The 27,598-nt window shown below is 41.0% G+C and overlaps 1 protein-coding gene and 1 long non-coding RNA gene across 7 annotated transcripts in view; both read right to left on the bottom strand.

The window, feature by feature from the left end:
* ESR2 (estrogen receptor 2) overlaps nt 1–5,212 on the bottom strand; it is a 45,090-nt gene extending 39,878 nt beyond the window's left edge. For 2 of the 6 annotated variants that reach the window (XM_064422900.1, XM_064422908.1), the window contains exon 1: nt 5,064–5,212. In XM_064422900.1, the coding sequence (XP_064278970.1) occupies nt 5,064–5,204 (141 nt within the window). In that variant the 5' untranslated portion in view covers nt 5,205–5,212. Of the gene's footprint in view, nt 1–3,543; nt 3,640–5,063 lie in introns of all 6 variants that reach the window. The other 4 variants (XM_064422901.1, XM_064422906.1, XM_064422902.1 and 1 more) reach the window with 4 other exon arrangements.
* An 8,889-nt stretch (nt 5,213–14,101) lies between these two features.
* On the bottom strand, nt 14,102–18,742 carry LOC135302454 (uncharacterized). Its single transcript, XR_010364059.1, has 2 exons — nt 16,141–18,742; nt 14,102–15,027 (listed from the first exon to the last, which is right to left on the bottom strand). It is a non-coding gene; the product is annotated as an uncharacterized LOC135302454 (long non-coding RNA).
* Nucleotides 18,743–27,598: the final 8,856 nt, after the last annotated feature.

Here is a 27,598-nt window from a genome sequence, read left to right as displayed (position 1 = left end):
TAAGCCAAGCATTCTCTTATGTAGCACAGAAATCTGAAGGTTAATTAACCAGCATTTTCTGGCATCAAACACTGAGGTTTTTAAAAGGCTAAATCAAACTTTTTATATCTTTGTCACAGGAAAACCTGAAACATAATTAACATTTGCTCTGAAGCAGAAATGTACTCATCTTAGACATTTTGGGCAGCACAATAAATAAACTCCTTTGGCATTGTTTTTTAAATACCAGATGCACAAACACAGACAAGGGGGAGGTTATTTTTCTTCAGTGTAGCTATATTCATTTTCAAGAAAAGCAAATTAACTGGAAGCCATTTGGGATAATATCTTTGTTTTACTGCATATAAAACAAAGCTTTTTATGCTTAAAAAAAAAAAACCTTAGGTATGCTTTAACCCCAGCCTGCAACTAAGCACCACACAGCCAGTCACACACTTCCCCTCAGTGAGATGGGGGAGAGAATTGGAAGAGTAAAGTGAGAAAACTCGTGGGTTGAAATAAAAACAGTTGAACAGGTAAGGCAAAAGTCTCCCACACGAGCAAAGCAAAACATTGGGATTCATTCATCACTTCCCAGGGGCAGGCAGGAAAGAAGGGCTACATCACATCTAACAGTGACTGGAGAAGACAAATGCCATCATTGCAAATGTCCCCCCTTGCTTCCTTCCTTCTTCCCCCAGTTTTGTATGCTGAGCATGACACCCTGTGGTCTGGAGCACACCTTTGGTCAGCTGAGGTCAGCTGTCCTGGCTGTGTCCCTTCCTGGCTTCCTGGGCAGCCCCAGTTTCCTCTCTGGTGGGGTGTTGAGAAGCTTGGGCTCTGTGTAAGCTCTGTCCAGTGATAATTAAACCATCCCTCTGTTATCAGCACTGCTCCCAGCACAAATCCAAAGCACAGCCCCATACTTGCTACTATAAAGAAAATTAACTCCAGCCCAGCCCAAAGCAGCACAATCTCCACTTCTTATCCCATAGCATTGACATCCTGCTCAGCTCCTACACATCATCATCACCCACCACCCCCATTCCCACTGTTTGATATATTTCACAGATAACATTCCCTCAGTCTATGGATCACCCATGTGAACTGTCTGTAAAACATCCATAAAAGACCACAAGCATCCCCAAAATGCCCAATAGGTTCATGCAGCCCATGATTCTGTGCTCCATCTGGTGTGGTGCTCACTCAGCACATGAGAGGTGCTGTGCTGTGGGGAGGTATCAGACACCAAAGCAGCTCAGGTCAGGTGTCTGCTGCAGTTTTAAGGATTGTCCTCTGCTTCTGGTGGCTCCTGCTGTAGCAGCTCCCATAACATACAGCTCAAGGCATGAATTACAACAACTGAAAGCTATTTCCACTACCATCTCCACTCCTGATCCCTTGGAGTGAAGTTTTATGGTTTAACATTGCTCCCCTCCTTCCTGCTCCAGCTTGCACTTACCACAAACTGCAATCACTTAGGGCTGGACCTGCTCCAGCACAGCCTCATGCACAGCCACTGATGCTTCAAGGTGTGCCTTCTCCAGCAGCAATTCAAACCATACCCCGTGCTGGCTTCTATGAACAAAAATAGATTTACCCTAGCCAAAAGCAGCATACTGAGTTAGCATTTACCAAAAACTCACACAAACCCAAACCAAACAAACAAAAAACCAAAACAACAGAAAAACTCATAAAATTTTAACACAGTCAGCAAGGTCCATTTCTCAGTTATACATTGCAATGTCTTCCATAATCCTTGATTAGTTGCTAAGAATCAATTTAATTTACTCAAGATAAATTAATAAATTTGCTTATAAATTATCTTGGATAAAGCCATATACCAAGCTTATAAATTTGCTGGGATAAAGCCCCATGTTATTCATCCTCACATTTTGGACACCAAAGAACCTTCAAGTCTACACAACTGTACAAAACTACTTGTTAGAATTGGGAGCTGAAGGAGCTTTGTCCCCTTTGCTATCAACATCTCTGCAAGCATAGCCAGAACCAGACCAAGGTAATATCATTGTCACTCAGTCAGCCCTTCCTATAATTACTTTTTGCTAATGCAATTTTTCTCAGTGTCAAATTTGTCTCTACCTTGTTTCTCTGTGCTTTCCCTGAGCCTCCTTGTCTCTTCACATTACTGTTTTGCTGGTCCAAACACTGCTGCTTTTAATTTGAATTTCCTTTTGTTTTAAAAGATAAAGCCTTTTGCAAGCTAGGGGGGATTTAAATGCCAGTGCTTTTTGATGATTAGTTCTTATATGGAGAGTGACTCGTGTTCATGTAATCCTATTTCTGTCTGTTTAAGGACCAGGTCATGTTCCCAGCCACCCTCAGGGCAAATGGGACACACAGTAAAGGTTTTCTGCTGAACTATAGAAGTGCACCTTAGTTTTTTGCACATAAAAGGGCTGCATTCTTCTCATATCCTGATGTAGCCCCTCAACAATCTGTACCATACCCTGGTCCTGTAAATCTTTTACTCAAAATATCTGGGAACCAAATAAGCATTGGGAGCAGCATGAAGGGGTTACCTGTGGATTGTATCTTTCCACTCAGATCACCACTCAGTTAGGAGCCACAGCTATTTTGGGTAATAGGAACAAAACCCTTCAATCAAGGAAAATTCAGATTGTTTAAAATATTTTATGTGTTAGATAACCCAATCAAAAGAAGAGCATCTAGGTAAATCAGAAACAGGTTGGCAGCAGACAAAGAAAAATAAGTCACATTCTCTTCTCTCTCTTTTATATATATAATGTAAACTAATATTTCCTACAACAAGATAAAATTAAGACCTTTAATTAATGTATTTCCACCTAGGGTTTTTTGAGGGGGGAGTTTTCAAGACGGGAGTTTCCACACACAAAAAGGAATAATTAGACTGCAAGCTGAAGGAGTTTGTAAGTGAAGCAGCACCTGCCTAGCAGACAAGGGGAGCAGCTACAAGGAGCCTTGAGGCAATACACAAGAAAAAAATAATCCAAATCAGATGTAGTTCAGGATGTTACACTCCCCTGTGTGTCCAAGTACACGAAGGAAAATACATTAGTGCCAATAGATTCAAAAGCACTTTCTTTAGACAAAGGTGGTGTAGTGAGTAAAATGGGTAAATTTATCTACTTGACAATGCAGGCCCATCCTGGATGACTGTCTTGTCCTGGACAGAATAATTTACTTACGTCATTATCACCTAAAATTGCTGAAGGCTGAGCAGCTCCTGGGACCACAGGACACACTGTCACACTGTGCCCATTCCGTGGTGTGCACTGGCCACAGAATCCCCAGAAAAGCACTACGTCTTCTCCCCAGCACTGCCAATATATTTAGCACCAGGTCTCACCGTCACGACTTGGCTGTCCAGCAAATTCACACTATGTAAGCAATTTGAAGAGTGGCTTAACAAAGAACATTTTTACCACCTCTTGCAAGTTTTTGGAGGTGTTATAGTAAAAGGAGCACTATGAAAGAGGAGTGAAGAAGCAGGACCAGAGCAGAGCTGCAGAAAGAATCTTCCTGGACACTGTTCATCAGGGGTTACAGGTTCTTATGTACCTCATTAAATTGCTGTGGCATTGTTCTCAAGGACACTTACTGACAGCTGTAAAATAGCTCCACATTTTCTCACATATCCATAAAATGATGTAGATTCTAAGGAAAATAAGGATGCAATATTACATTAGCAGAAATAAATAGCACAATTATGCCTAAAAGAATTTGAAGGAAACTATCCAGCCCTGTGGATTTTTGTGCAAAGGTATATTCTCCTCATCTGCTGTGAGTACACAGTGGGTGAATACTTTGCTTTGCTACCACAGCTTCTACCCCAGTACCACACAGAAGAAAACAACTGAAGATTTAAATTCTTTCATATTAAATTATTGCAACATTCATTAGAATTGAAGATTGCTGCAGTATTTCATTCTCTTCTCAATTAGTTGCAGGCTCGGCAAGAGACAACTAAAGTTAAGAGCTGAAAATCTCTGGCTGAGAATGTGGAACTTGTGTTTCTTGATTGTGTGTGACTTTCTCTTCCTCCAATTTACCTCATTAAATACACATTCAACATAGGTAATTTTGAATTCAAGCTGGTTTTTAAATGTAGAAAACCTGGGTTTCTAGAGGAAACTCAACATGGATCTGAAACATCTATATAAATCACACACGAAAAACCCAGCAGTCTCCATATCACACACTCAGTATAGGATATTACTGAATAGAAAGCTTGGTCTCTTGGGTCAAAAGGATTCCCCCCACCCCAGCTCAACCTCCCTTCTGCCCTCTTTTAAGTCTTTCCAGATAGAGCTCCCAGCCATGGCTCATGGCTTTACAGCAGATTCCTGTATCTTTTCTTGGTCTCCTTGGCCTTGAATATCCTGCTGGAGCAGAACCTATATGTAGACACATTACTCCTGAAGGAGCAATTAAATGAATGTATTATAATAAACAAATATTGCTTTTCTTCTGAGATCTTAGCTTACTGGCAGGTGTTATGAAGCAGGCAACTCTGCTTCCCCAAAATCAAAATCAAATCTTGTTTCTCCAGCCTTTCTGCTGGAGAGAAATTTGGGCATAGAGATTACAGAAACTAAGCCCTTTTATACAAACATTTCAAACATAAGCTGTTTCTTGCCAATACACAACCATGGTTAGGTCATGGGGAAAGAATTTTTTTCTTGCTGTCCAGGAAATTAATATTCATTTCTTTCTCCTCTTTTTCACCTACCTCATATGCCCTCCAGGGCCCCAACCTACTACTTCATCCCTAAAGGAATTCCTCCCCATACACTAAGGACTAGAGATCATGGATTCACAGTTACACTAGTCAAAAGTAATTTTTGAGGAGGCTTTTATTTATTCCTCTTCATTTAATGCAGTTACATTTAGCCTACTAGACAAATTTAGGAGATAAACCCCAAAAGCATATATTATAGAGTAGGAGTATTTGGAGAAGGCTGCTCTTTCCATAAAGCCACAAAAATCAGCAGAAAGAATTAACAACCTTGCAGACAGCTGACAGGTGATTCAAAATGTGAACCACACAATTCCAGAAGATAACAGTTAATATCATATACCTGTTTGTGAGATCTGCTCCACTCAGACTTGCAAATGATTGCTGCCTCCTCTCTTTGCAATGAGCTTACCAGAAAATAGGCAATGGGAGGGGACAGAAGAGTTGGACAGACAGACAAGGCCTGCTGGCTTAAAGCAATCATTAATGAAGTGGCTTGGGTGTGGGGCTGAAATGTAATTGGTCACACCCACTGCTCTTCAATAGCTCTTTAGCAGACATCCAGAACAGCTGTTCTGAATTCAGTCTCTCTTACAAGACAGCAAATATACTCAATAAGCTGAAATACGTTTTCTGTCCACAGCAGATAACCCAAATCTAACTAGCAAAGCAAAGTTCAACACAGAAGGATGCCAGCAGAACAAGAAGAGAGTTACAGAAGCACTTGAAGTGGCTGAGAGGTTCCTAAAGTTTTTAGAGCAATTGAAGCAACTGAGCTTCATTTTTTGATCTTTGCAGGTACTTAAGAACAGCTTGCCATGTCAAAGATCACAGTTGTGAAACTGCTGTTTCTCTTTTCAGTGTCACCACAAAGAGGTAGATAAAGAATCTGGTAGCTCTAACCACGTATCTTTTTAATGTACAGTTTTCTAAATCAGATCTCATTTCGCAGCAAGTTTAGTTCCATTTTCCCTCAAAATCAACGTCCTCAATGGCAGCAGCTACTGGCAGAGGTTGGCTTGGACAGCTCCTGCTGTCTGAGACTTTGCTGCCATCACCAGCAGCAGTCTTTTTCTTGCCTTCTCAGGACCACATGGTCCTTCCCTGTCCCTCATGCTGGCTCTGGAGCTCCCCTGGTCCAAGAGAAGCCACTCCAGCTTGGGAACTTCACATGGAAGCTATCCCAGCAGAAGGAGAGGGAGGGAGGGAGACAGAGTTGGGTTTTCTCCAGAATCATTAGGAATTTAGGCAAAGTCTTCAATGCAAATAGGCTTTGCATGTAATAGAACATTAGAGAAAATATGCTGCCAGTGTATTAGCAGAGAACATGCCACCTATTACTTTGCTAAAGGAAACAGAACATACACAGCACCTAGATGAAGATGGTCCTGGATGAGTTTGGTTTGAGCAAATGAGCACAGTTTTAATCCAAGTGCTCATTAAACCATTTTTTTGTGAGTGTTCATGGTCCAACTCTGCTCTAAGCCCATCCTTCTATACTATGTGGGGTCTGCAGTCATCTCTCTCTGGCTGTTTATTTCTGGTTTAGGTGTATTCTCTGGCAGAATACACCTAAACCACTTGTTCTCTGATCGGGGAAATAATCACTTGGAAGTTCATTTTATTTTTTCAGAAATGCTTTTTACAAAAAGCTCCAAGCAATTTTTGTTCTTCTCTCAAGTTCATACTAGAAGCACTCCTCTTTTCAGCTGACTCTTCCTTGGTTATTTTGATCACACAACCACTCACAAGGAGATCAACAGTTCCAGGCTTTACTGGCATTCAGACTGGTCTCTGAAGGAGCTTCCCATGTTCCAATTATTGTTAAACAGAGGGGCTCACCCTTGTTCCCACTTTCTGCTAGAATGGAAAGCAACTGGCACACCCATCAGCTTAAAGAGATTTTTAACAAGAAGAATGTAGAAAGCAAGAAGCAACAATGGCTAGTTTTCAAAGGGCAGCTTCCATCTGAGAGTCTAATAATGCAGAGTGCACTTGAAAGGATTGGGGTCTGGACACATAAAATCAACACCTAAAAATGAGAGAAACCTGACATTTTAACCTTAATCTCTTTCTGACACTTTCCTCATGAACAAGATGAAGAGCAAAGCTCGGAGGGATCCTCACATGAAACAAGGAGGCAGGAAGAAAGTTGGGAAAGGATATTCACAGAATCCACAGGATTGTGAATACTGAGCACAGCAGAAGCTGCAGTCACTTACTTCTGCTGCACCGGTCACAAATGTAATAAAAAAGGTGTCAAAAACTAGAAATGGTGGGTGCAGTTGAATGTAAACAGCATTCCTACTTATCTCTCAAAGCTATTTTATCTTGAATAGCCAAAAAAATAATGAACATTAGAGACTTCTCACTAATTAATTTCCCATTTTGTGAAGAGCTGTAGTAATAGTGATAGTAGGAATTAGGAAGGAATGGAATAGGCCTCTCAAGCCCATGGCTGAAAAATTTTTACATATAAAATAATTATTAAATTATTCTATACAGATGAAATCTTTGTAACATGCAAACTAAAACCATCTGGCTAATACACCTCTTTTGAGAGATTTAGAGGAGAAAAACCCCCAGAAATGTGCATGTACAAAGACACAGTCACAAGAAAGAAGATAAAATACATGCAGTCTAGGGCTACTGGGGAAATTGCCAAGCAGACAACACCAGAGCCTGATGCCTGAATGTATCAGAAATGGATTAGGTGAGAAATATGAGGATGAAAGGCACAGATTTTCTTTTGGGTGATTCTGTGCATGAACTAAAATCCAAACCTCTCTGTTTTCCCAGCTCACTGTTAGGTGTGATGGGGCCCCACTCCACTGGGGATGGCTGAACACCTGCCAGACCATGGGAAGCAGTGAATTAATTCCTTGTTTAGCTTTGTGGGTGTCTCTTGTGTGGCTGTCTCTTGCTTTCCCTATCGAACTGTCTTTATCTGAGCCCACAGGTGTTCTCACTATTACTTTTCTGATTCCCTTCCCATCCCACCAGCTGGGGGGAAGAAAGAGTGCGCGAGGGGGGATGTCCTGGCTGAAGTTAAACCTCAGCTCTGCTGAAACTTCAGCAGGTGCAGGAGCTGGGAGATCTGTCTTTGTCACAGCTGGCTTGCTGTTGTTGCTGTGTCACAACATAAATCCAAATAGGACCCACTCCAGGGCTAAGGGGCCTCAGGGACACTCTTGCAAGCCAAGGTGGCAGATTTTCCCTACAAACTTTGAAAGGTACCAGCCTGTCTTTGGCAGACACCCCTCAAGACTGATGACTATTGCATGAGTACCAGAGAGAAATGATGAACACTCCTGGTTAATCCACTCTCCTTCAAATCCTAAACTCTCTTTTTTTTTTGAGTGTGCTCAGCACTGAAAGAAGAGCCTGTAATTCTTAAGCAGAAGATTTCTATACAATTTATTTGCTCAAATTATTCCTGACAGTGTCTTCTGCACTCTTGGAAGAAGGGGAAAGAGCCGGCACAATGCAGGATCCTTTTGTGTAATTTGCATAGTTAGTTTCTAGTTGATATTTAAACTATCTCTTGCTCATGCACTGTATATTCTGCATCACTGACCAGCAAATTGCATTCAGCATCTAATTTGTTAAATGGTTTCCACTGTCAGGAGAATGTTCCCACTGTAATAGTGATATTTTAACCTGTCAAAGAAATGATTAGACTAAAACATCCTAGTAAATAACATGAACTACCCAATAACATCAAAAATTGAAGATGTACAAAGGCTATCCAATTACGTGGGAAACTTCTAAATTTTCAGGTAACAGAACTCATTTTCTGCATGAATGAGTAATCAAGGAAATATAATTTTCTTTTATATTGATCATGGTATAAGGCATAGCCCAAGGACAGGAGCATAAAATGGTCTATTACATTTTCTTTATTAGTGTTGGAAAAATCATTTTCAAAACTATTCCAGTGATTCTTTTCTGGGAATGTAACCTCCTTTCTATATATTTTTATGACCTGCCTCTAAATTCTTAGCTGCATGAAGCTGTTACTGGTGGAAGGGCATGGTCTCTCTGAGAAGTTGTGTCCTTGCTGAAGTCAGTGGAGTTCTTACCATTAAACTCACCAGGGCCAGGATCACTACTTCCACATGAGATTAAAATGAAGGAAAACCAGCATTCAAAATCCAGAACCATCCCAAGACTCCACTGACTAAACTTTTTGTGCATTCTGTGCCAAAATTAACCAAAGAGCAAAGACAAACAGCACACTCAGGTCCCCAGAACCTAAACCACCTGCAGCCAGTCACTTGAGCTCACCAAGACACCTGAGGTTTAGACTGGAAGGCTGCTTGCAGACAGATTCTGTGCTCCAGGGAAACTAAACCCACCCCAGGTGTGCCAGAGGGCTGCCCAGAGCAGCCCCAGCAGTGCCAACCATCCTTTCCCTTGACTGCACCCACTCACCAAGATCCCCTTGTGCCACAGGGTGAGGACATCCAGAGCCCTCTTATGCCAAGCTCCACTCTCATCAGGAAAACACCCTTGGTTAAACACATTTTCCAGAACTGGGATGAACTGCTAACATATATAACCTGAGGTAGATCAACTTAAAGGTGGTCCAAAGGTAGTAAAAGTGATTTTCCCTACAAGTCACAGTACATGGCTCTGTGGAAATAGACTGTTTTACCACAACATAGCATGCAGGAGGGCTGAACTTGCCTACTACTTCTTCAGTTATACTTTTGGGAAGAAAAAGTACATATGTTAGACCCACATGTAATAGACTTCATTATCTCCTGACTATACCTTGCACTCATTTTGATTTTTATTGTCTTCCAATTTCCCATACTGTGAAAAGTAAATTAAACAATTTATACAACCATTAATGGGAAAACTACACTGTAAATATTTTCCATGTAATGGAAGTGAGAGGTTAATCTATATACAAGTTTGTTTAAGTGACTTTCTGAACTGTAAGCCTTTCCTTGCTGCTTTATAGGTGATCCTAAAATATTCCACATAGTTTGTAATCCCCAGGTTTCTCTCTTGAGAAGCAACTTTGCATCTCTTACACCTGCACCTAAAGATGCCACCATCTTAACAAAAAGGCTGCTGGAAACAAAATTAAACATACCTATGTACACACACATCTACATGTATTTTTTACTTGCTTCTAGATATATTTAAACATATAGTTCTGCAGAACAAAACTAAAGAATTCCACCTGGGAGATTTTACATATGAGAGCTACTCTGTGTACTGCAAATAAGAGCAGAGCCATGCATAGAATATGGTCTCCTATTTTGATCTCTTGAAACTAGTGCCCAAATTATCACAACTCTGATTTTATTAAATGCATTTCCTAGTTGTTCTGATGCTAAAGAACCCAACAGTGACAAGCTGTAATTAATTCTCCAAGTAACTGCAACTCTGTATTCCTCTATGCATCTAATGTTTGCATCTGGTACCAGCAAGGCATTGCTATTAAAGCACATTTTCTTCCTAACATGTTCTGTGATGCCAGCATGCTGTAGTGAACCACTGAACATGATTACTTTCCCAGCAATAATAATAGCAGTGGTATGAAAGCAGTGAGACTGTTACTGAAATAATTTTTAATAAAAAGATCAGAATTGTTTTTAATTAAAACTCTAAAATTGTTCTTTGCTCATTTTTTTTAAACTCTCAGTAAACCAACTCCTGGTTGCTTTTTAAAGGAACAATACACTTCTTGTGACTCCTCTCTTACAAACAGTTCTTTTGTTCAGTTCCTGCAATGTATTCTATCTCTTTTTGTGACAAAACTCATTCTTTCAGCTTGCTGAAGCAGTCTCTTAAAAACTCCTTAAGTTACCATCACACAAACAGAGAGCTAGCTTGCATTAACTAGAGCACCAAAAACCTGTTTAATAAGGTTTTAAAGAGTGTCTTAAGAGACCTTAATGATTCACTGTGATAGCAATACAGAGGAAAAAAAGTACCTGGCTCTTTTTTTTTTCCTCATCTTGCTATTTCTTCAAGTGCTCTTTTGGCCAAGTGCAGCTCATCAGTGACTGCTTCCAACATACACTGTCTTCATCTTCTTCTATTTCATAGCCTGTGGAGCTTTGATCTGTTTTCAGACTGACCACCTTTCCAGAGACTTCTTTTTCTCTAGCCCTCTAAAATCCTTCCAAAACACCTAGGTTCTGCTGTGGTTCTTTTTCTGCAAAATACATTTACTAAATAAAGGAAATAAATCAGAAATTGCATTCAAACATTTTAATTGTGAACAAGGAGCTAAGTTCCCCAAGCTAGTGGTTTTATCAGACAGATCTGTGGTGTGATTAATCCAGTAAGATGTTTATTGTGGAAAGAATGGGATGGGGCAAATCTGCAAATTATTACCTAAATTTTGTGAAATATGTAGGTGCTGGAAGAAATAGCTCTACCTACTGATTTGCTTGAAGCATCTGTGGTCAAATGGAAACATCTTGTTCCAGCTAATACAGATTTGGGTTAAAATATTAAAACTGCATCAGCTGCTAACTTTTGTGCACTGGTCTAACTTGGATAACATTGTGCTCAGCCATCTGACTTGAAAAGAACTGTAAAAAATTGCCTTGATGCCACTGCACTAGCAATCTGCAGCAATATGCTCTACCTGCTCAGTAAAATAGGATTGCTGTACTTACTGTTCAGATTGTAAATTGAGGCTGTTGACACTATCCTTTCACTGAGCTGTTCCTGAAGTTTCTCAGCACCATGGAGAGTTTTGAGGTTCTGAGAAACTTTCAGTATTGAAACAAACTTGTTTGCCTCTCTCAGGCTGATTAAATTTCCTCTAGTATTTGTTTATCTGCTGTTCTGCACATTTATTTCCTTTCCCCCAAAGGAAACCTTACCCATATTACAAGAATTAATTTCATAGAGCATGTCCCCTGAAAAGCTTGAATTCCTCCTGTTTACATGCCCTAAAACAAAGACTGATGACCAGACTTGAATGCAAGGGAAGGGTGGCACAGCTACTTCTCAACACCTATATTATAATTCCAAAGTGCTTTCCTGAATGCATGAATTGACTGTTTCAGCAACAGTTAATGACTTACATGATGTTTGGGAAGCAAACATCAGTGGAATTGTTTCTGAGCACTGAAAATGTCCCAGTGCTTCATCAATCTCTGGGTGAGAAAAGCAGTCTGTTGCTCTTGTAAAACAGTAGGAAGTCCCAAGTCCCCCATGATAAGGAAAATATAGCCAGAGACCTGTGTGAGATCCACGTGTGCTGTGCTCCCTCCCTACCCTGAGATGAGACTGTCAAAGATGGGTGTTTTTTCTAATTCTATGCACCAGATTTTTCATCTGAAGTTTGCTTCAAGAAAACTTGCATTAATATATGGAACATATTGTTGCCTTTACTAGTACTTTGTGGCCCAATATTGTATCTGAAGTACTTGCAGATTAAATTTACAGATTTCTGTACCCTGTAGGAAGAGTTTGCTATAGGAATAAATCACACAAGACTTCATTTTCTTCATGGTGGAAAAAGCCCATTTTTTATTCATACAACTAATTTTTATACAGTTTTACAGACCTCATGTGTGACTCCAATTGGTTAGCAGTTTTCTTGCCAATTACTTTATTGGTTAGTAAAAGGTATTTTACTTGTCCATCAAATCTCTCTACTCTTAAATTCTTTACATATTTTCTTCACTGGTTCTCATGGGATAGATTCATGTTTATGCAGGTGTTAGTTGTTTTTCACCTAGGAATAGATTGTTAGGAGCTGATCACAACAGGATTACTTTCAAATGGAAACTTGCAAAGTGCCAGCCTGACAAGGCCAGCCACTGATATAAGAGAGCAGGCTTGATTTTATGAAGCCTTTCTTTTATAATTTTTCTACCTCACTGCAATAGTTTATAGTGGAAAAGGGAATGCACATTTGTATTTTTACAGATGTGAGTATTCATCTCACAAGATTATGTTTCTGTTCATTCAGTTATTGCATGGCATCCCATGGAATCACAGCAACAGAGACAAGATTGCAGCCTCCTGACACCAGTAATTCATCATCCTAAGACAGGAGGAATCAATCACACTGAATTTTGCATGTGAAGTTGAAAATTTACACTGACTATCCCTGTAAGTTAGATGTGCAATTAGTAGTGGCAGGCACAGTCTGGTCTTGTTCCACTTTTTCCAAGAACACCAGAAGAACCCAGAGCACTGATGAACTCAACTTCCTTATCTCCAGCATCCACCATGCTTCTACTTTGTGCTGTGCAGAGGTCATAACAGTAAACAGAACAATTTTTTCCATTGTTGTAGCCAGGGTTGCTAAGAAATCAGCTATCTTTTGAAATCTGTTTAGAATCTACCTTGTTTTTTTTTAGAATCTATTGTTTAGAAATCTGTTTAGACTCCCCTTGCCTTTAAGGCACATTATCTCAGATCCCATGTACAAAGACACAGATGGTATCTTCTATATCTATAAGAAATGTCATCACAGCTCGAATTCCAAAGGGGCACACAAGAAACAGAAATACCTCAATTCTATTTGATTATTCAGTTAAATTAAGAGCTGTACCTAGGCATAAATAATATAATTGGATGTTTCTTTATACTCTGTACAGCAGCAAAGCAATCAGAGAAGATGGATCCTGCCAGAAGAATTCTGAAGTCAACACAAGTACCACGTGTATTTATTTCTTGTCTTCTCACAGACCATGTGTAACATCCTAGATGAAATGGATATATGTGATTGGAGGAAGCATTGGAAAAATTAATAGGCAAGAGAAATTAGAAGAGTCATGAATAATAATTGAAAGAAGCACTAAGGGAAAGAACATAATGAAAGGAAAGAGTAACTTCCCAAGTTATTTGCTCACTGGGCTCTTCTGCCTTGTTAAAATCTGTCACTTCTCCCTGGAAGTGTTGAGTGTATTTAAACCCCTAGGAAATCTGAGAGCTGCCAGAGCCTTAAGAGCTGGTCCCTTCCTGCTTTATCCCCAGTGTCACTGCCTCATCAAGGCTAAATAAAGTTTAAATTAGTCAGCAGGGTGTCAGGGCTGCTACTGCCAGAATTAGACAGTGCCTTTAACATTGCCCACTATTCTTTCTTTTCAATCTTGTTCTCTCATTTTAGTCTTGTTCTTGTATGCAGATTTTCTTATTCAAGCTTTCTTTTTCCAATGTTTCAAATTTTTGAAGTGCATCTGCCTTTACCAGTTGTTCTCAGAGCCCTGTGGTAGGGATGTCACTGCTATCATAGGTATCAGGCTAGTGATGGATTTTTTTTTTTTTTAGAAAAACTTAATAATGTAGGTCCAACTCCACTGCTTAAAGCAGTTAAATTAGGTTCCTCAGCACAGTCAAATTGTGAGTTATCTCCAAAGAGGTTCCAGAACCCCTCTGGGATACTTGTAACTGGTTTGGTTGGGTCTCATGATAAATTTTTCTCTTTATATCTGATTGGAGTTTGTCTTGGTGCAATTTTTTTCTGTTGTTTCTTATCCTTTCCTTGTTCACATAAATGGAGAGTCTGGCTGTGTTTTCTAGTGGGTGTTCACAGATGCATTTGAATTGAAAAGATCATTCCTTTCTCCAGGCTGAACAAATTCCTGCCCAGCTGGTTTTCCTCATGCACCAAGACCAGGTTGGATGGGGCTCTGGTCTAGTGGAAGGTGTCCCTGCCCATCATTGGAATTAGATGATCTTTAAGGTCCCTTCCAACCCAACTCATTCCAGAATTCTGTGATCATTTGCTCCATCATCTTTTCTTCATCTTTTTCAATCATCTTTTTTTATCACCTTGGTGACCATTTGCTGGGATCAGTGTAGGGTGACCACAGGGCTGCAGCAATTTTTCAGTTCTCTCTGGTACTGGATGCTGCTTCCTTCATGTCTTCCCTCTTTCAGGCTGCTCACCTCTAGGAGCATTTACAGACCACGTTCCTTTGAAACAAATCCATGCAGAAAATGCTAGCCTGGAAGCTTTTTGCCACCACAGGTAATATTTCAACGGGGTAGTGCAGAGGATGCTCTGCAGAAGGGTCAGTCCATGTGTGCCTGCACTCAGCTTTTGCTCACAAAACTGGGCAGCTCAGTGACTGAGGCATTGTGACACTTGCCAGCTAACTAATAATTCCTCACCTGAGACTGTATTTCATGAGGCACTTTGGTGGCCATTTACTTCCTCAGGCTCATTAGCAGCAAAGTAAAAATGCTGCCCTGCAAAAACACTGAATAAAAGAACTGTGCTTTGCCTTTATTAATCTGCATTTACAAGGGCTAGAGAATATCCAAAGTACTCTTGTGTTGCTCCAGAAGTCAAGGAGTTCAGGAATAGTGGACTGCTGTAGCAGAAGGAAAATCAATTATGCATTATTTCATTTATTTCTGCCTCAAAACAGTCATCACTTTAACAAATTGATTGCCCATATTATACATCCAAAATAGCTTTATCAAGTTGCAGGGGTATGTAACTGTGACAGCCTGGTACTTCACACAGCCCTCAGCAGCAAGAAGCTCCAACCTCTCTGATGCCACAGCCAGCTGGTTTCCAGTAGTTGTGTATGAGCCTGTCATGTGCAGTACAGACAAACCCCAAGGAAAATAAAACCTTTCACAATGTTTCCAACTGGCTGTCCAATATTTAACACTATAGGCAGTATCTTCCTGCTTACCAGCAGCTTACACTGTGCATTCTGAAGATAATTATTTTTAATTAAGGGAGAGCAGACATTATCTTAATTCGTGTAAGAGTGCATTTTATTCTCAAATTTCACAGCAAAGTGGCCATGAGTTGTTTTTAATATGGAACTTTTGAGAACAACAGCAAATGAAATTTATTAAATGGCAAAAATATTTTAAATGTCTTTTCTCTAGCATGGTTTCATCAAAATTATATTACACAATTACTCATCTGTTTGTTTTATAAGACCGTGTGGAAGAGGAGACAAAGAACTCCAAATAATCATTGAGAAAAATGTTATTTAAGTACTTTCAGGAAAAATATAATTAGTTAAGGGAACTTTCCACACTCTGATAGAACTAAAATAAAATCAGTGACATTTCACCAACTGTGAACATTATTATTCTAGACTCACAAAATATTTTTTAAAGAGACATTCTTAATTTAAGGCAAAGTGATTCCATTACATGCTAATATCTATCCCATCCCCAAGTAAGGAATATGTAATTTGAGAGCAAACAGTATCTGAGCTGACTTAATGATTTTATTCTATAAAGTATTTTTAATCCGAAAACTACAAGGAAAAGGAATAAAGTATTTTTTTGAGGACACTATAGGAAAGCAACAGAATGGGGTAAAGACTGATGGTGGGAAGGGAAAGAAAGGAAATTTCCTGACTTCTAGGAAGAAACAATAAGAATGGTTTTCTACAAAAAGAACAAATTTATTGTAATATTTTTATCAAGGGTTTTCAGGAAAAATTAATCTATCTTACCTTTTCTTCATAATCTGTGAAATTTCACAATAGATGAATTGTTACTCAGGGTCATTCCAAAAACTATTAGGGCAGACATTTGGAGACTAAGCATTTATCAATAGAATCATATATCATGCAGGATATATTGCTTTCAGATTTATCAGAAAGGCTGAAGTGCAGCAGGGATGTCTGCCACATCTGTGTAAAGTCATTACGTTCAATCTGAATTTCATATGTGGAGAAAAAGCAAATAACAGAACTGCTGTAGCAGGTATAAAGGAAAACTGAAAAGCAAGAAAATTTCACTGAAGTAAACATCTCATATTCTGCTCAAATCCTGCCTTTAGCTTTTCTCAAAAGCACAGGGCTATGAAACAGTTTCAATCTGCCCACTGCTCATATTTAAACAGCTGGAAGTTTGTTCTTCCAAAGTTCAGGGTCCTGACTCTGCTCCTCAGGATCACGAGCTCCCCAGGGCACAGTCACTGCACCCAGGCTGCTCCACTCCTGATGAGCCCATTTGTGCCTGTGAGCACCAGCTCCAGTAGCGCTCCTCCTCTGGGCCAAGAAGAGGTCCCTGACCTCTCCAGGAGTCTCCCGGATTGCTCACAGCCAGCTGTGCTCCCTCCCTGCAGGCAGCCCCGAGGACTGAAACCTTCAGTGGGATGAGAGCTTGGGAGGAGATGCTGCTGGAGCTGAAACAAAGAACCTGCAGGGCCCGCAGGCCAGACCCCGGAGCAGACCCGAGCACAAAGTGCCCTCTGTTGGTCTGGCCTTTCATTTGTGCCCACAAGCTCTCAGCCTGCTCCTGGCTGTTCCTCAGAGGAACAGAAGCTGTTCCTCTTCACAATCAATCCGTTCCTTAGCACAGAGCACAACACACACACCTCCTGCCCAGCCTAGCTCTGTAAAAACACCAATTTACAGGTATTTCCCTGTTGCTTCCCAAAATGTTGGTGTTTCCTGCCTCCCCTCTGACACTTGGGAGTGCATCCCCCTTTCCTGTCAAATCTAATTTAAAGGTCTGCTTCCAAGTCCAGCCAGAAGGCTGTAGCCAGATGGGTGTTGGTCTCCTCTCCTAGGTAACAAGTATAGGACAAGGAAACAGCCTCAAGTTCCACCAGGAGAGGTTTAAGCTGGATACAAGGAAAAATTTCTTCCCCAGAATGGTTATCAAGCACTGAAGAACAGGCTTTCCAGAGAAGTGATAGAGTCATCATCCCTAGAGGAATTTAAAAGACATGTGGCACTTGGGGACATGGTATCGTGGTGGCTCTTTTACTCTACACCAGGGAGACAACTGGCTTTTTTTTTTTTTTCATTTACAGCTTTGGGGAGTTTGCCCACTTTGTGCACAGAGCCCCTGGGACCTCACTCCTCAGGAGGGTTTGCACTTGGTGTGATGATGCCCTGGACCCACTGAACAGGGCAGGACAAAGGCTGGGGGCTCCCAGCTGGGTGATGTCACTGATGGCTGTGACATCACTGGAGACAGCCCACAATTGGAGCAGAGCCATCATCATCTTGTCAGCCAGGATATGAGGCTCTGGTGGTTGTGACATCATTCAGGATGGGGCACAATGGGACCCATCACCAGGGGTATCCACAGGCAGCCTCAGCCCCACTGCAGCTGGACTTGGGCAACTGGTAAGTTGTCATGCAGAGGAAAGGCTGAGCTGGACAGGGGACCAGGGTGATCCCCAGGGTGTTTCTAACCCAGAGAGAGAGCTGAGTGCACAAAGAGACTTTGAGGATGAGCTGAGTGCCCTCAGCTCCCTACTCCCTCCCACCTGATGATCCCCCTTTCCTCTCACCTCCTTCAGGCCATGTCCTTGATAACGACGATGTTTCTGCTTCTGCTGGCTGCCCAGCCTGTCCTGAAGGAGGATAACCGAAAAGACGTGGCCATAACCAGAAAGATGCTGGAGCGTGAGGTGCACCTGCGTGAGGAGATGATCCGCCTCATCCAGGAGATCGAGGAGACCACAGCGGAAGACACGCTCCTGTCCACGTTGCACTGGCAGTGTCTGTTTTGGACAGCTCTAGCACTCCTGGTCCTGGTCACTGTGGCCCTCTGGCCAGCCAGGCCAGAGATGCTTCCTGAGCCTCCTCAGTTATTCCGAGCCTACTGTTCTGGTGTCCCTCAAGATGTCTCCACGTTTGAAATCAAGCTGATACTTGGTAGGCAAAATGCTTCCACTGGAAGCAAGAAAGCGTCATCAAAATCCTCTAGTCTATGATCCTTTGAATCATTTGTGCACCTTCACAAGGTGAAATAGATCTCTACAGAGCCAGAAGGTGCAAGCTTCTACGTGGTGGCAGTAGTAATCTGCCAACAAACTTCCCTCTTTGCAATAATATAGCCCTATGGATTCCTCTCTTTTTACAAGTGTCATCAGAGTGCCATCTCTATCCAGCCAGTCCAGTCTCCCCATCTCTGCTCTCATAATGCACGTGTGAATCTAGAGATTTGCACTTTCCCAGGAATATCATTACATGAGAAACAACACTTGTTGTGAAAGCCAGGGGTGGGAACTTGGGCACACAGAAGTATCAGCACTGCAGACTATGAGCAGTGCAGAGCTAGGACTCCAGTGCAGCCTTTTTGCTGGCTTTTGGAACACATTGCTCTGCAGGCATGGCACTGTCATTTCCATCAAAGCCAGAATGATTCCACGGGGATCTGTGTGGAGACCTGTGGAGCTGCAGCTCCTGTTTACAGTGATGCTCTTGGGCAGCAGGAAATGAACTGGAGAAGGTGACGGCAAGGACGGAGCCATGCCAGACACCAGGCTCCTATCACATTGGCTCAGGTCAGGATGTGCCCTGAGGTTTCCACTCATCACCTCTTGGTGGTGCCTTGAGGGAACTGCCCCCAGCTCCTCTTGCAGCCCTCAGAAGGTGCTGTCAGAATCAAGAGTGTGAGGGTTTGCTCTTCTCTTACCTCTTCTTTCTCCTCAGGCCCTCAGGAGAAGCAGGATGAGACTTCAAGACAATGAAAAGAAAGGGTTTGGACTGCTATGCAAATAAAGAGCTACCTATTGGGAACCTGAAGAAAGGGTTTTCATTAAGAAATTTTTATGAAGAAATTTTCACTAAGGGGGAGTGCAACTGTAATGAGAAAGTATCTTAAAAGACAACTCAACTAGTGCAGGGTATAACAAATGTCTGCAACAGCAAACACTAAGACCTCGGAAAAAATCCCAGGCTGTGTTACTGCATCCCTTTAACACCTTTAACCTTGCAGCTGGAAAAGGATCAGATTCCTTTTTCACTCAAGAATACACATCTCAATTGAGATTTTTTTGGCTTTGCGACAGAATGTGCACTGTGCGTACAGGGCTGTTTGTGACAGCATCAAACTCAAATGTTGGTAACGGCCTTTCCAGAGAGAACAGACCCATTTCCCTGCTCAGATTTAATGTGGAGTCTTGTCCAGCATCTCCAGCTCCATAGCCCTGACACAGATGTGGGAGCAGCCCATGAAGGGGTGCTGTGACCCAGGGGGGGATGCTGCAGCCCATGAAGGGATGCTGTGGACCACAAAGGGATGCTGCAGCCCATGAAGGGATGCTGTGGACCACAAAGGGATGCTGCAGCTCATGAGGGGATGCTGCCTGCTCCTGGCAGCAAGTTGCCATGGCTACGAGGTGGAGGTGCTTTGGAGGAAAAAAGGAAAATATGAACTCTGGCAGGCCTGCCAGTTTGCACCTTGCCCTGGGAGCCACAGTGATGACTTGTGTGGACAGGACAAGGATAGGAGAAGCTCTAAGCTCTCAAAAAGCCACTGCCCACGCCAGGGCTTCCAGCTTTGCTGTCAGATGCAAATTTAGAAGAGGAAAAAAGTATTAATTCAAACCTGATTAGTTCATTTTCTCATTCCTCACATACACTCTTTAGCCTTTCAAGCTCAATTAAAAAGGGGCAGAAAGATTATGCTGGCAAGGGAGCTCACAGCATTCTCCTCACAGCAAACACCAGATTTTGTGCTACAAACAGGGGAAAACAGCCTGTGTATCATAAGACTGCAAAGTGTCTGCTCCTTCCTTATGCTGGGTGTCCAAACCTTGTGCTGCTGATCTTCAGTGAGACATATTCAAGATTTTTATACTTTATTGGGGTTTTTTTGTTTGGTTGGGGTTTTTTTTTTGGCGTTTTTTTTTGTTTTGTTTTGTTTTGTTTTGTTTTGTTTTTGTGGTTATTTTTGTTTGTTTGGGGGTTTTTTGTTTGTTTGTTTTGGTGTGGTTTTGGTTTTGTTGTTGTTGTTTGTTTGTTCATTTGTTGTTGTTGATTTTTTTTTTTTTTTTAATATTGCATTTTAGAATCTTTGAATGCTGAGAAAACTGCTCCAGGGGAGTGGGATACTACAAAAAAATTTCTTCACTTGAAAGAGTGGTTAAGCCCTGAAATAGTCTCTCCAGGGAAATGGCTGAGTCACCATCCTTGGAAGTATTCAAAAATGAGTAGATATGGCACTTCACAAAATGGTTTAATGGGCATAATGGTATTTGGCTTAAGGCTGGCCTTGAGGATCTTTGAGGTCTTTTCCAACCTTAAGGATTCTCTGATTTTATGACTAGCTTGAGCTTACATTAGTTGACAGCTCAGCTAGCAATCTCCTGGCTTGTTTGCTTCTGAAAATCCTTTGGCCGTGCCTTCACTGCAGGACTAGCTACTCCTGCTCCCCAGAAGTCCTTCCAAGGGCAGGATCTGGGAATGGCCAGCTTTCCCCAAAACTATGATAAAGGATGATGGAGAAAATCGGATTTTTTAGAAAAAGGTCTAAGGTTCTGCATGCCCTGTTTTTCAAACTCATGTAACTGCAGCACATCAAATCCTATTGTAAATTATTTATACTGTAAAAGTGCAGGAAAGTTATGTACCCAGAGTTCAAATGGAATATTAAAAGTCTGTGTTTGAGGAGTTACTACAAATCCTAAGGTAATTTAAATTGGACAGATCCATCTTGCAAATTTCTGGAATGTTGCCACAGAACCACTGTATATTTTTTCTTGTTGTTTTCTTTTCTTTTTTTTTTCTTAATTTGTCAATATTCTGTTGCATACAAATGTAGTCAACCAAGGTAAGATCAGAATTTTAAGTTAGAGGTTTCTTTTTCTTTTCTTCTCTATGTGGAATTCTGTGGAATTAAACCTTGGGAAATATTTCACCTCTCTCTGTAAAAATATTACTGTTCCATTCAGTACTTTGCATGGTCAGTACAGCCTCATGTCTGCCAACAGGACCAAACTACATCAAAGCATTGCTTTTCAGGCAGTGAAGGTGGTAAGGATCAACTAACACCAGCTACCAGCTTCACTCAGAAAAACAGCAATTATTTTATCCTGCCTATTAAATACTGCATGTTACTTGTGTTTTCTAAGAGAAAGATTGTGACTTTGTGCGTTTTTGCTCAATCTTTTTATGACTCCTAAATACACCGGTATTCCCACAATGCAATTTTCATAAAGGTACTCTGTTTTCTTGCAAGTTGTGCATCTCCAAAGGGGATAAAAACCCTTTTATATTTCACAATATTTTGATATTTTTGTTTGTTTCATTTTGTTTTGTTTGTTTTATTTCAGAAAACCAGAACAGTTTGCCCCTGCCTGTGGCAAGGCTGATACCTGTTCTTTTGCTCCTTCCTGAAGGGTTGGTTTCAGGGCCTGCATCATCCAGTATCCCAATAACTTTTTAATCAGGAAGTATTTGGGCCATAAAACTCAACAACACTAGAAAGTGACCTACTTTTAATCTTGAGAAAAGCAAGTATTTTGCCCTAGATAAGTACTTCCTTGAACATCAACTGATAGAAGTCCGAGGTATCGTACATTAATGCTGTTTTTCTCACAAGGAAAAAAAGGCATCATGCTTTCCTTTTATTGCTGAAGAACATGGTTCTTCACGATGAGGTAGCAAACTGATAGAAATCAGGAGATCAGTAAGAAGAATTTGCTACCTTTTCATTGTATCACTTGTTCAATGAAGCCAGCTGCTCCTGCTTGTTCACTTCATTTCTCAAGATAAAGTCACTTTAGCTTCTCTACTAACTTTAAATTTAATTTCCTGAATAGTCAATGCCTTTTAAAGAGTGCAGTCCTGGTCTTCCCCAGCCAACGTTCCTTCAAGGTATTGTGAATCACAGAGCTAGAAAAGGCAGATGTGCAGGGGAAGTGACACATTTTGCTGTCCTACTTATGGCTCAAGTCAGGGAATGAAAGTAATGAACAGGATATAATGCAATATGGGAACACCATTGTCACTTAACAGCAAGCTCCTTTCATTATTTACAAAAAGCTTTAATGTACTTGTGGATATAAAAAGTGAGTGGCAAGCCAACAAAGGAGTTATTTTGTACCTCTCAGATGCCATTGATTACTCTGACCTAGAGCAGCTGGTGAGAATGTATTTTCTAGGAACATTTTACCAGAATGAAAATTACTGTACAGGAACATGTCAGCTGCAGTGAGGAATCCATGCACATAATGCTTCAAAAGGTTTTCCTAGAACCTTTTATTTCAGCACAAAAAAATGTGCATCATGGATGCCCCACAAGCATTGTCATTTTTTTCAGCTAGAGTTCACCTCAGGCAGGAAGTGAGACATATTGCCTCAAATTTACAGAGGAGATACTACTGGCTTCTTGGAGGAGCTGCTGACTCTCATCACACCTACTGAGGTCTTGGTCCCAGACACAGCATGACTGCAGAGGCACTGCATGTACAGGAAGATTTGGAATGCTAACCCACAGCTAAATCCACTTGTGCACTCTTAGGAAGCACTTGTCTCAGCTGGCACTAATAGCTGAGAGATGATGAGGAGCATGTTTGCACATTTCCATTCAGCTGTTACTGCCCACGGGTGTGTTTACTGAGCATCACTGCAAAGCTGGAGCATGAGGCTCTAAACTCACCTGTGACTTTACCCAAACATCACTCACAGTTGGATATCACAACTCACCTCAATAGCCAAGCCTCCAGACTTCAAAACCCCACAGGAGGGAGCATGTGCTCAGTCCTTGTCACCCTGAAGGATCATTATTTCAGCTGAAAGTCAATTGCATCCAGCGACAGAAATAAGCTCCACATCTGCTGGAGTTTCTGAGCTGGGCACAAAAGTTCCCTCATTATCTACTAAATGAGAGGTGGATCTGACCAGAGACAACAGCAAAAGCATGCCCTCTCTGGAAAGAGTTGTTTAATGGACAAAAGTTTCTTTCCTTTGGCAGTACAGAAGAGCACAGCCATGAAAACTACCACAGCGAGTCACTGCAATGCTTCCCCTCGTAATCTCTGCAAATAAAGAGGGACTTGAATACCCTCACCTTTATTAGCAGAAATCCCAGCAGATCCTCTTGTCATTAACGTCATATAAGAGGATAACCTGCCTCTGGCTTCTCAGACTCTTCTTAGGCTGTTGCTGCTCTTCTTTTCCTCCCTGTACAGGGACATCAAAAATAAAATATGAATGAGCACTCTTCAGAACAAAATTGGCTGAAAATGGTATCTAGGGATAAGCAAATATCAAGAAAGAAAAAATTGCACATCTCTTGGATATTTATTGGCTTCTCAGGGTTAAGAAAGCTGATTTAAGTAGGGAAAACTTTTCAAGGAATAATTACTTTTGTTTATAATGAGCTGCATTATAGCCTGTGTGTGAGGGCTAGGATATCTTTGCAGCCTAGATCTTCCCAAAGATAATAAATACTCTTATATATTGGATATAAGACAATATATGACAGTTCATAGTAGTTATTTTTTTAATTAAAATATTTGAAAATGCAAGTTAAGATATTGCTTTGGTTAGCGTTGAGAGTTTAACATTATTCAAATTTCATCTCTTTAGAGAAAACAGTAAATTAAAGTGTTCACATACTTTTCTCACAGTCACTTCTATTAGTCAGAAGCAATCCCTTGATATTTTGGTAGCATAACAGTTCTTAAATGCACATGACACCACTCAATATGAAATTATGAGGTATCCATATTCTGAAAATATTTGAAAGAGTATTCTTGTATACCTCCTGTGCTGCTTTCCATGGTGTAGCCTGGATCTACCCAGTATCATGCTGTCATATTGTCTCTTCAAATGTCCTGCTCTTAGAGGCTGCCAGCATTATTTCTGTTGATGCACCACTCCAGGGGCAGGGAAGGGGGCAAGAGAGGCTGTGATCAGGTAGAGAATCAAGAAGGGCAGGATTCCAGTGCCCCCAGTCCAACCTTATGGCTCAGCTTCCAGTACAACATGAAGCCCTCAGGAAGGGTTCCAGACTTCTACTGAAAGAGAGTGTCTTGGTTTGAAAAGCCAGGTGTCTGCTAAGGAAGGCAGGAGCCTCCTCTGAAATGCAAAATGTAAACCCCCTCCCTCCAAATTGTTATAATTTTGAAACAAAGGGGCTCTCAAGTAAAGATATGGGAGCAGGACAAACAGTTCTTTATTAGGGAAGAAAAGAAAAATAAAATAAACAATGCAGTAATACAAAACTGACAGAGTCAGAATACAACCTGACAGCTGTGGGTCAGGGTGTTGTAGCAGTCCCATTAAATGGTGGCTGCACTCCTCCTGCAGTGCCAGCTGTGGTTCTGCTGGAGCAGTGATCCTGCAGAAGGGTGGAGTTTTCCTCTGAAGATCCAGTGGTGGTGTAGATGGGCCTGGTCTTCCTCTGGAATCCAGTGAGAAAGGCTGCTGTGGTCTTGCAAATCTCAGATTATATCCAGGTAGGAATGCTTGGCTCCTCCCTCTGGGTGGAGCATTTCACAATGGGATGCTGTAATTTTTATCAGCCATGCAGTGACACTCACTGGCCCATTAACAGCAGATGTGCCCCTGAAGGGAGGACTGGTTGTGGAAGAGATAAAAAAAACTTCTCAATTAACAGAAGATAACTGCCCCACCTCTAACAGATAGGAATAGAATACACCCCCCATTTCCAACCTAAGACAGAGAGTCTCTAACCCACCATCATCTGCTCTGAAACAACACTGAAACCTGCCTGTAACACTGTCTGAAAAAATAAAAATGTCACTGATTATGATTATTACTCGTGACATTTAAGACACTAATCACAGGAAAAGCTTGGATGATCCACATCTTGTCACTCCAGGGTAACCATACAGCAAATCCCATCATTGTGCACATCCCTCAGCCACTCCCTGCAGCCCCATAACATCTGCACTGGGGCTGAGTGAGACCTGAGCTCTGTCCTGTCTCCTGGCAGAGACACATCATGGGGTGGGCTGGATCCAGACAGGTTCTGATGGTTCCCTTTCATTTGGAGTACCACGTGTCACCACTTGGTGCAACTGAATTGTTAATATCAATAAAAGGTCAGAAATATTTTGTTACTGCGAGGAATTGCATCAATTACAAGCTGTCAAATCTCCCCCTGCAAAAGCAGCATGCTCATAAGTTACTTGCAACCTCAAAGCTTTGGTCCTTTTTGTCTTGAGGATTTTTCCCTTTGGGAAAACAAAAAGTTGCCAATTAACTCAATCCTGTTAAATGTGGCATGGAGCAACTTATTGAAGAATGAGCTTAGGAAAAAAGATGGCACAATTAAGTACCTGTAAACAGATAGAGGGGAAAAGGGGTTTATACCTCACACAAAAACTAAACTCAGTTTACTGATTGCCAGAAGTAGTCCTAGCAAGGAAGGATCACTCCATACAGGAACCCTTCCTATCATTTTTTCTTGGACATCAGTTATTGATCAACATTAAAAACAAGATATTTTTCTTAGTAGAACTTTATTCTAAAATATGTTTTAAGTCATAGGTGTTATGACTCATAAATTACATTTCTTAATACATTTTTTGGATGAAGGAATTGTCTATATTTCTTAGGAGAGAGAGAGAGAGAGAGAGATTTCTAGAAGCAGCAGGAAGCTATCATGCTCAGTTCAGGACTGCTCAGATCTGATACTTTGCAAACATTCAGAAATTTTGTACAAATGGCCCACAGCTCTATTTTACATGGAAGACATCTGAACAACAACTTCCACAGAAGTACCACATTCCATGATGCTGAGGGTGGTCCTTTCCAGATTTTACAGTATTGCCCAACTAAGTAGGAATTCATGCCTAAGTTTTCCACTGCAAAACACTTCTGGTCCAAGAAAATATTTAGGCAAATCACAAAGAAAAATAAGACTGCTCATTGTAAAAAACTCCAAGTAAATATATGATTCAGCAACACAGAGAAAGATGTTTTGCCAGCACATATTGAAATTGATTCTAATGCAATACCGCCAAGGAAAGGATATGATAAAAGGCAAGTAAGTGTCTATCAGCAGTTTTAGAGGCACAGAAAAATACAATAATGTTGTTAAGTGTTTCTTTTCCAAGCCTTATGTTATTAGCTGCTTGAGAGGGGCAGTTTTTCCAGGCAAAATGTACTTCTCATTGATAATTTTAGTTTTAAATTGAAAATTACCTTTAATTTTTTTAAAAGAATAACAATAATATTAGCTGTCGGGAGCTCCTATAAGCGTGTTAAGGAATTTTAACACACCATGAAACCTTCCTCTTCTCTTGACAACTCTCTGCTGAGTGGTCCCAATGCCTGTATATGATATGTCCAGTTTCCTGTGCCAGTGCAACCAACAAGAACTCCAAGGATGCCATTTCTAGCTGCTGCTCCTGTTGTCATGGAAACAGGCGTCAGAAGTAGGTACTTTTAAACTAATCACAGTGTCATGTAAAAAAAAAAGGAGAAACTGTGATTGTATATGAGTGTCCCCCTTCTTCTGTTTTTTGTTTTGTTGTTTGGGTTTTTTTTAATATGATCTTTGATAGATGTTTTCCCTCCACTGATTATTGGCTACACTTTTGGTGCACTCATTGGAGTGAGAGCTATTGAGTTCCAATCCATGCTTGTGTGAGGTGCTTGGTACAGTCTCCAGGTAACAAATTACAAGTCCCTACCATATCTTTATATAATTGATGTAGTATGAATCTGCTAGAGCTACTGCAATTGTTTTGAAAGTCTAATCTATTTTAGCACATTACTGAACACAAAATCCAATCAGTCACTCCTAATTATTTCCTAGCTGCTTTTTTGATGAAGTGAGACCAGTGTCATACCATAACAGATTGGCTTTCCTCACTTGCTGAGTATCCAAAAGCCACTTCTATTTGGATCAGGTCTGGCTGGGTCCCACCAGCCTCAGCCAGTCTGGTAATATCCCCTGGCCAGTGGAAAGAAGAGCAGCTGCAGATGATCCATTATTTTTTTGGCCCAAAAGGCAAGACTGGTCCCAGTTTCCAAAACAAATGTTCTTCTCTGTGGGATCTTTTTCAATAAGCTCATCTAGCAGAGGAGACAAACAGCTAGCCAGAAAGAAAAACAGTGAAATTCTGAATTTCTGTGATGATATACAAGTTTAATCTGGGAGACTGTGGGTGTGAAATTGTCCATCTAATCTTAATGTAGCTACATACCTGTGAAGAGCGTGATTAGACTGCAGAAAACCTAAAAT

This window comes from Passer domesticus, chromosome 6, assembly GCF_036417665.1.
Source record: "Passer domesticus isolate bPasDom1 chromosome 6, bPasDom1.hap1, whole genome shotgun sequence".
Taxonomy (NCBI): Eukaryota; Metazoa; Chordata; class Aves; order Passeriformes; family Passeridae; genus Passer; species Passer domesticus.
This window is presented reverse-complemented; position numbering and strand designations above follow the sequence as displayed.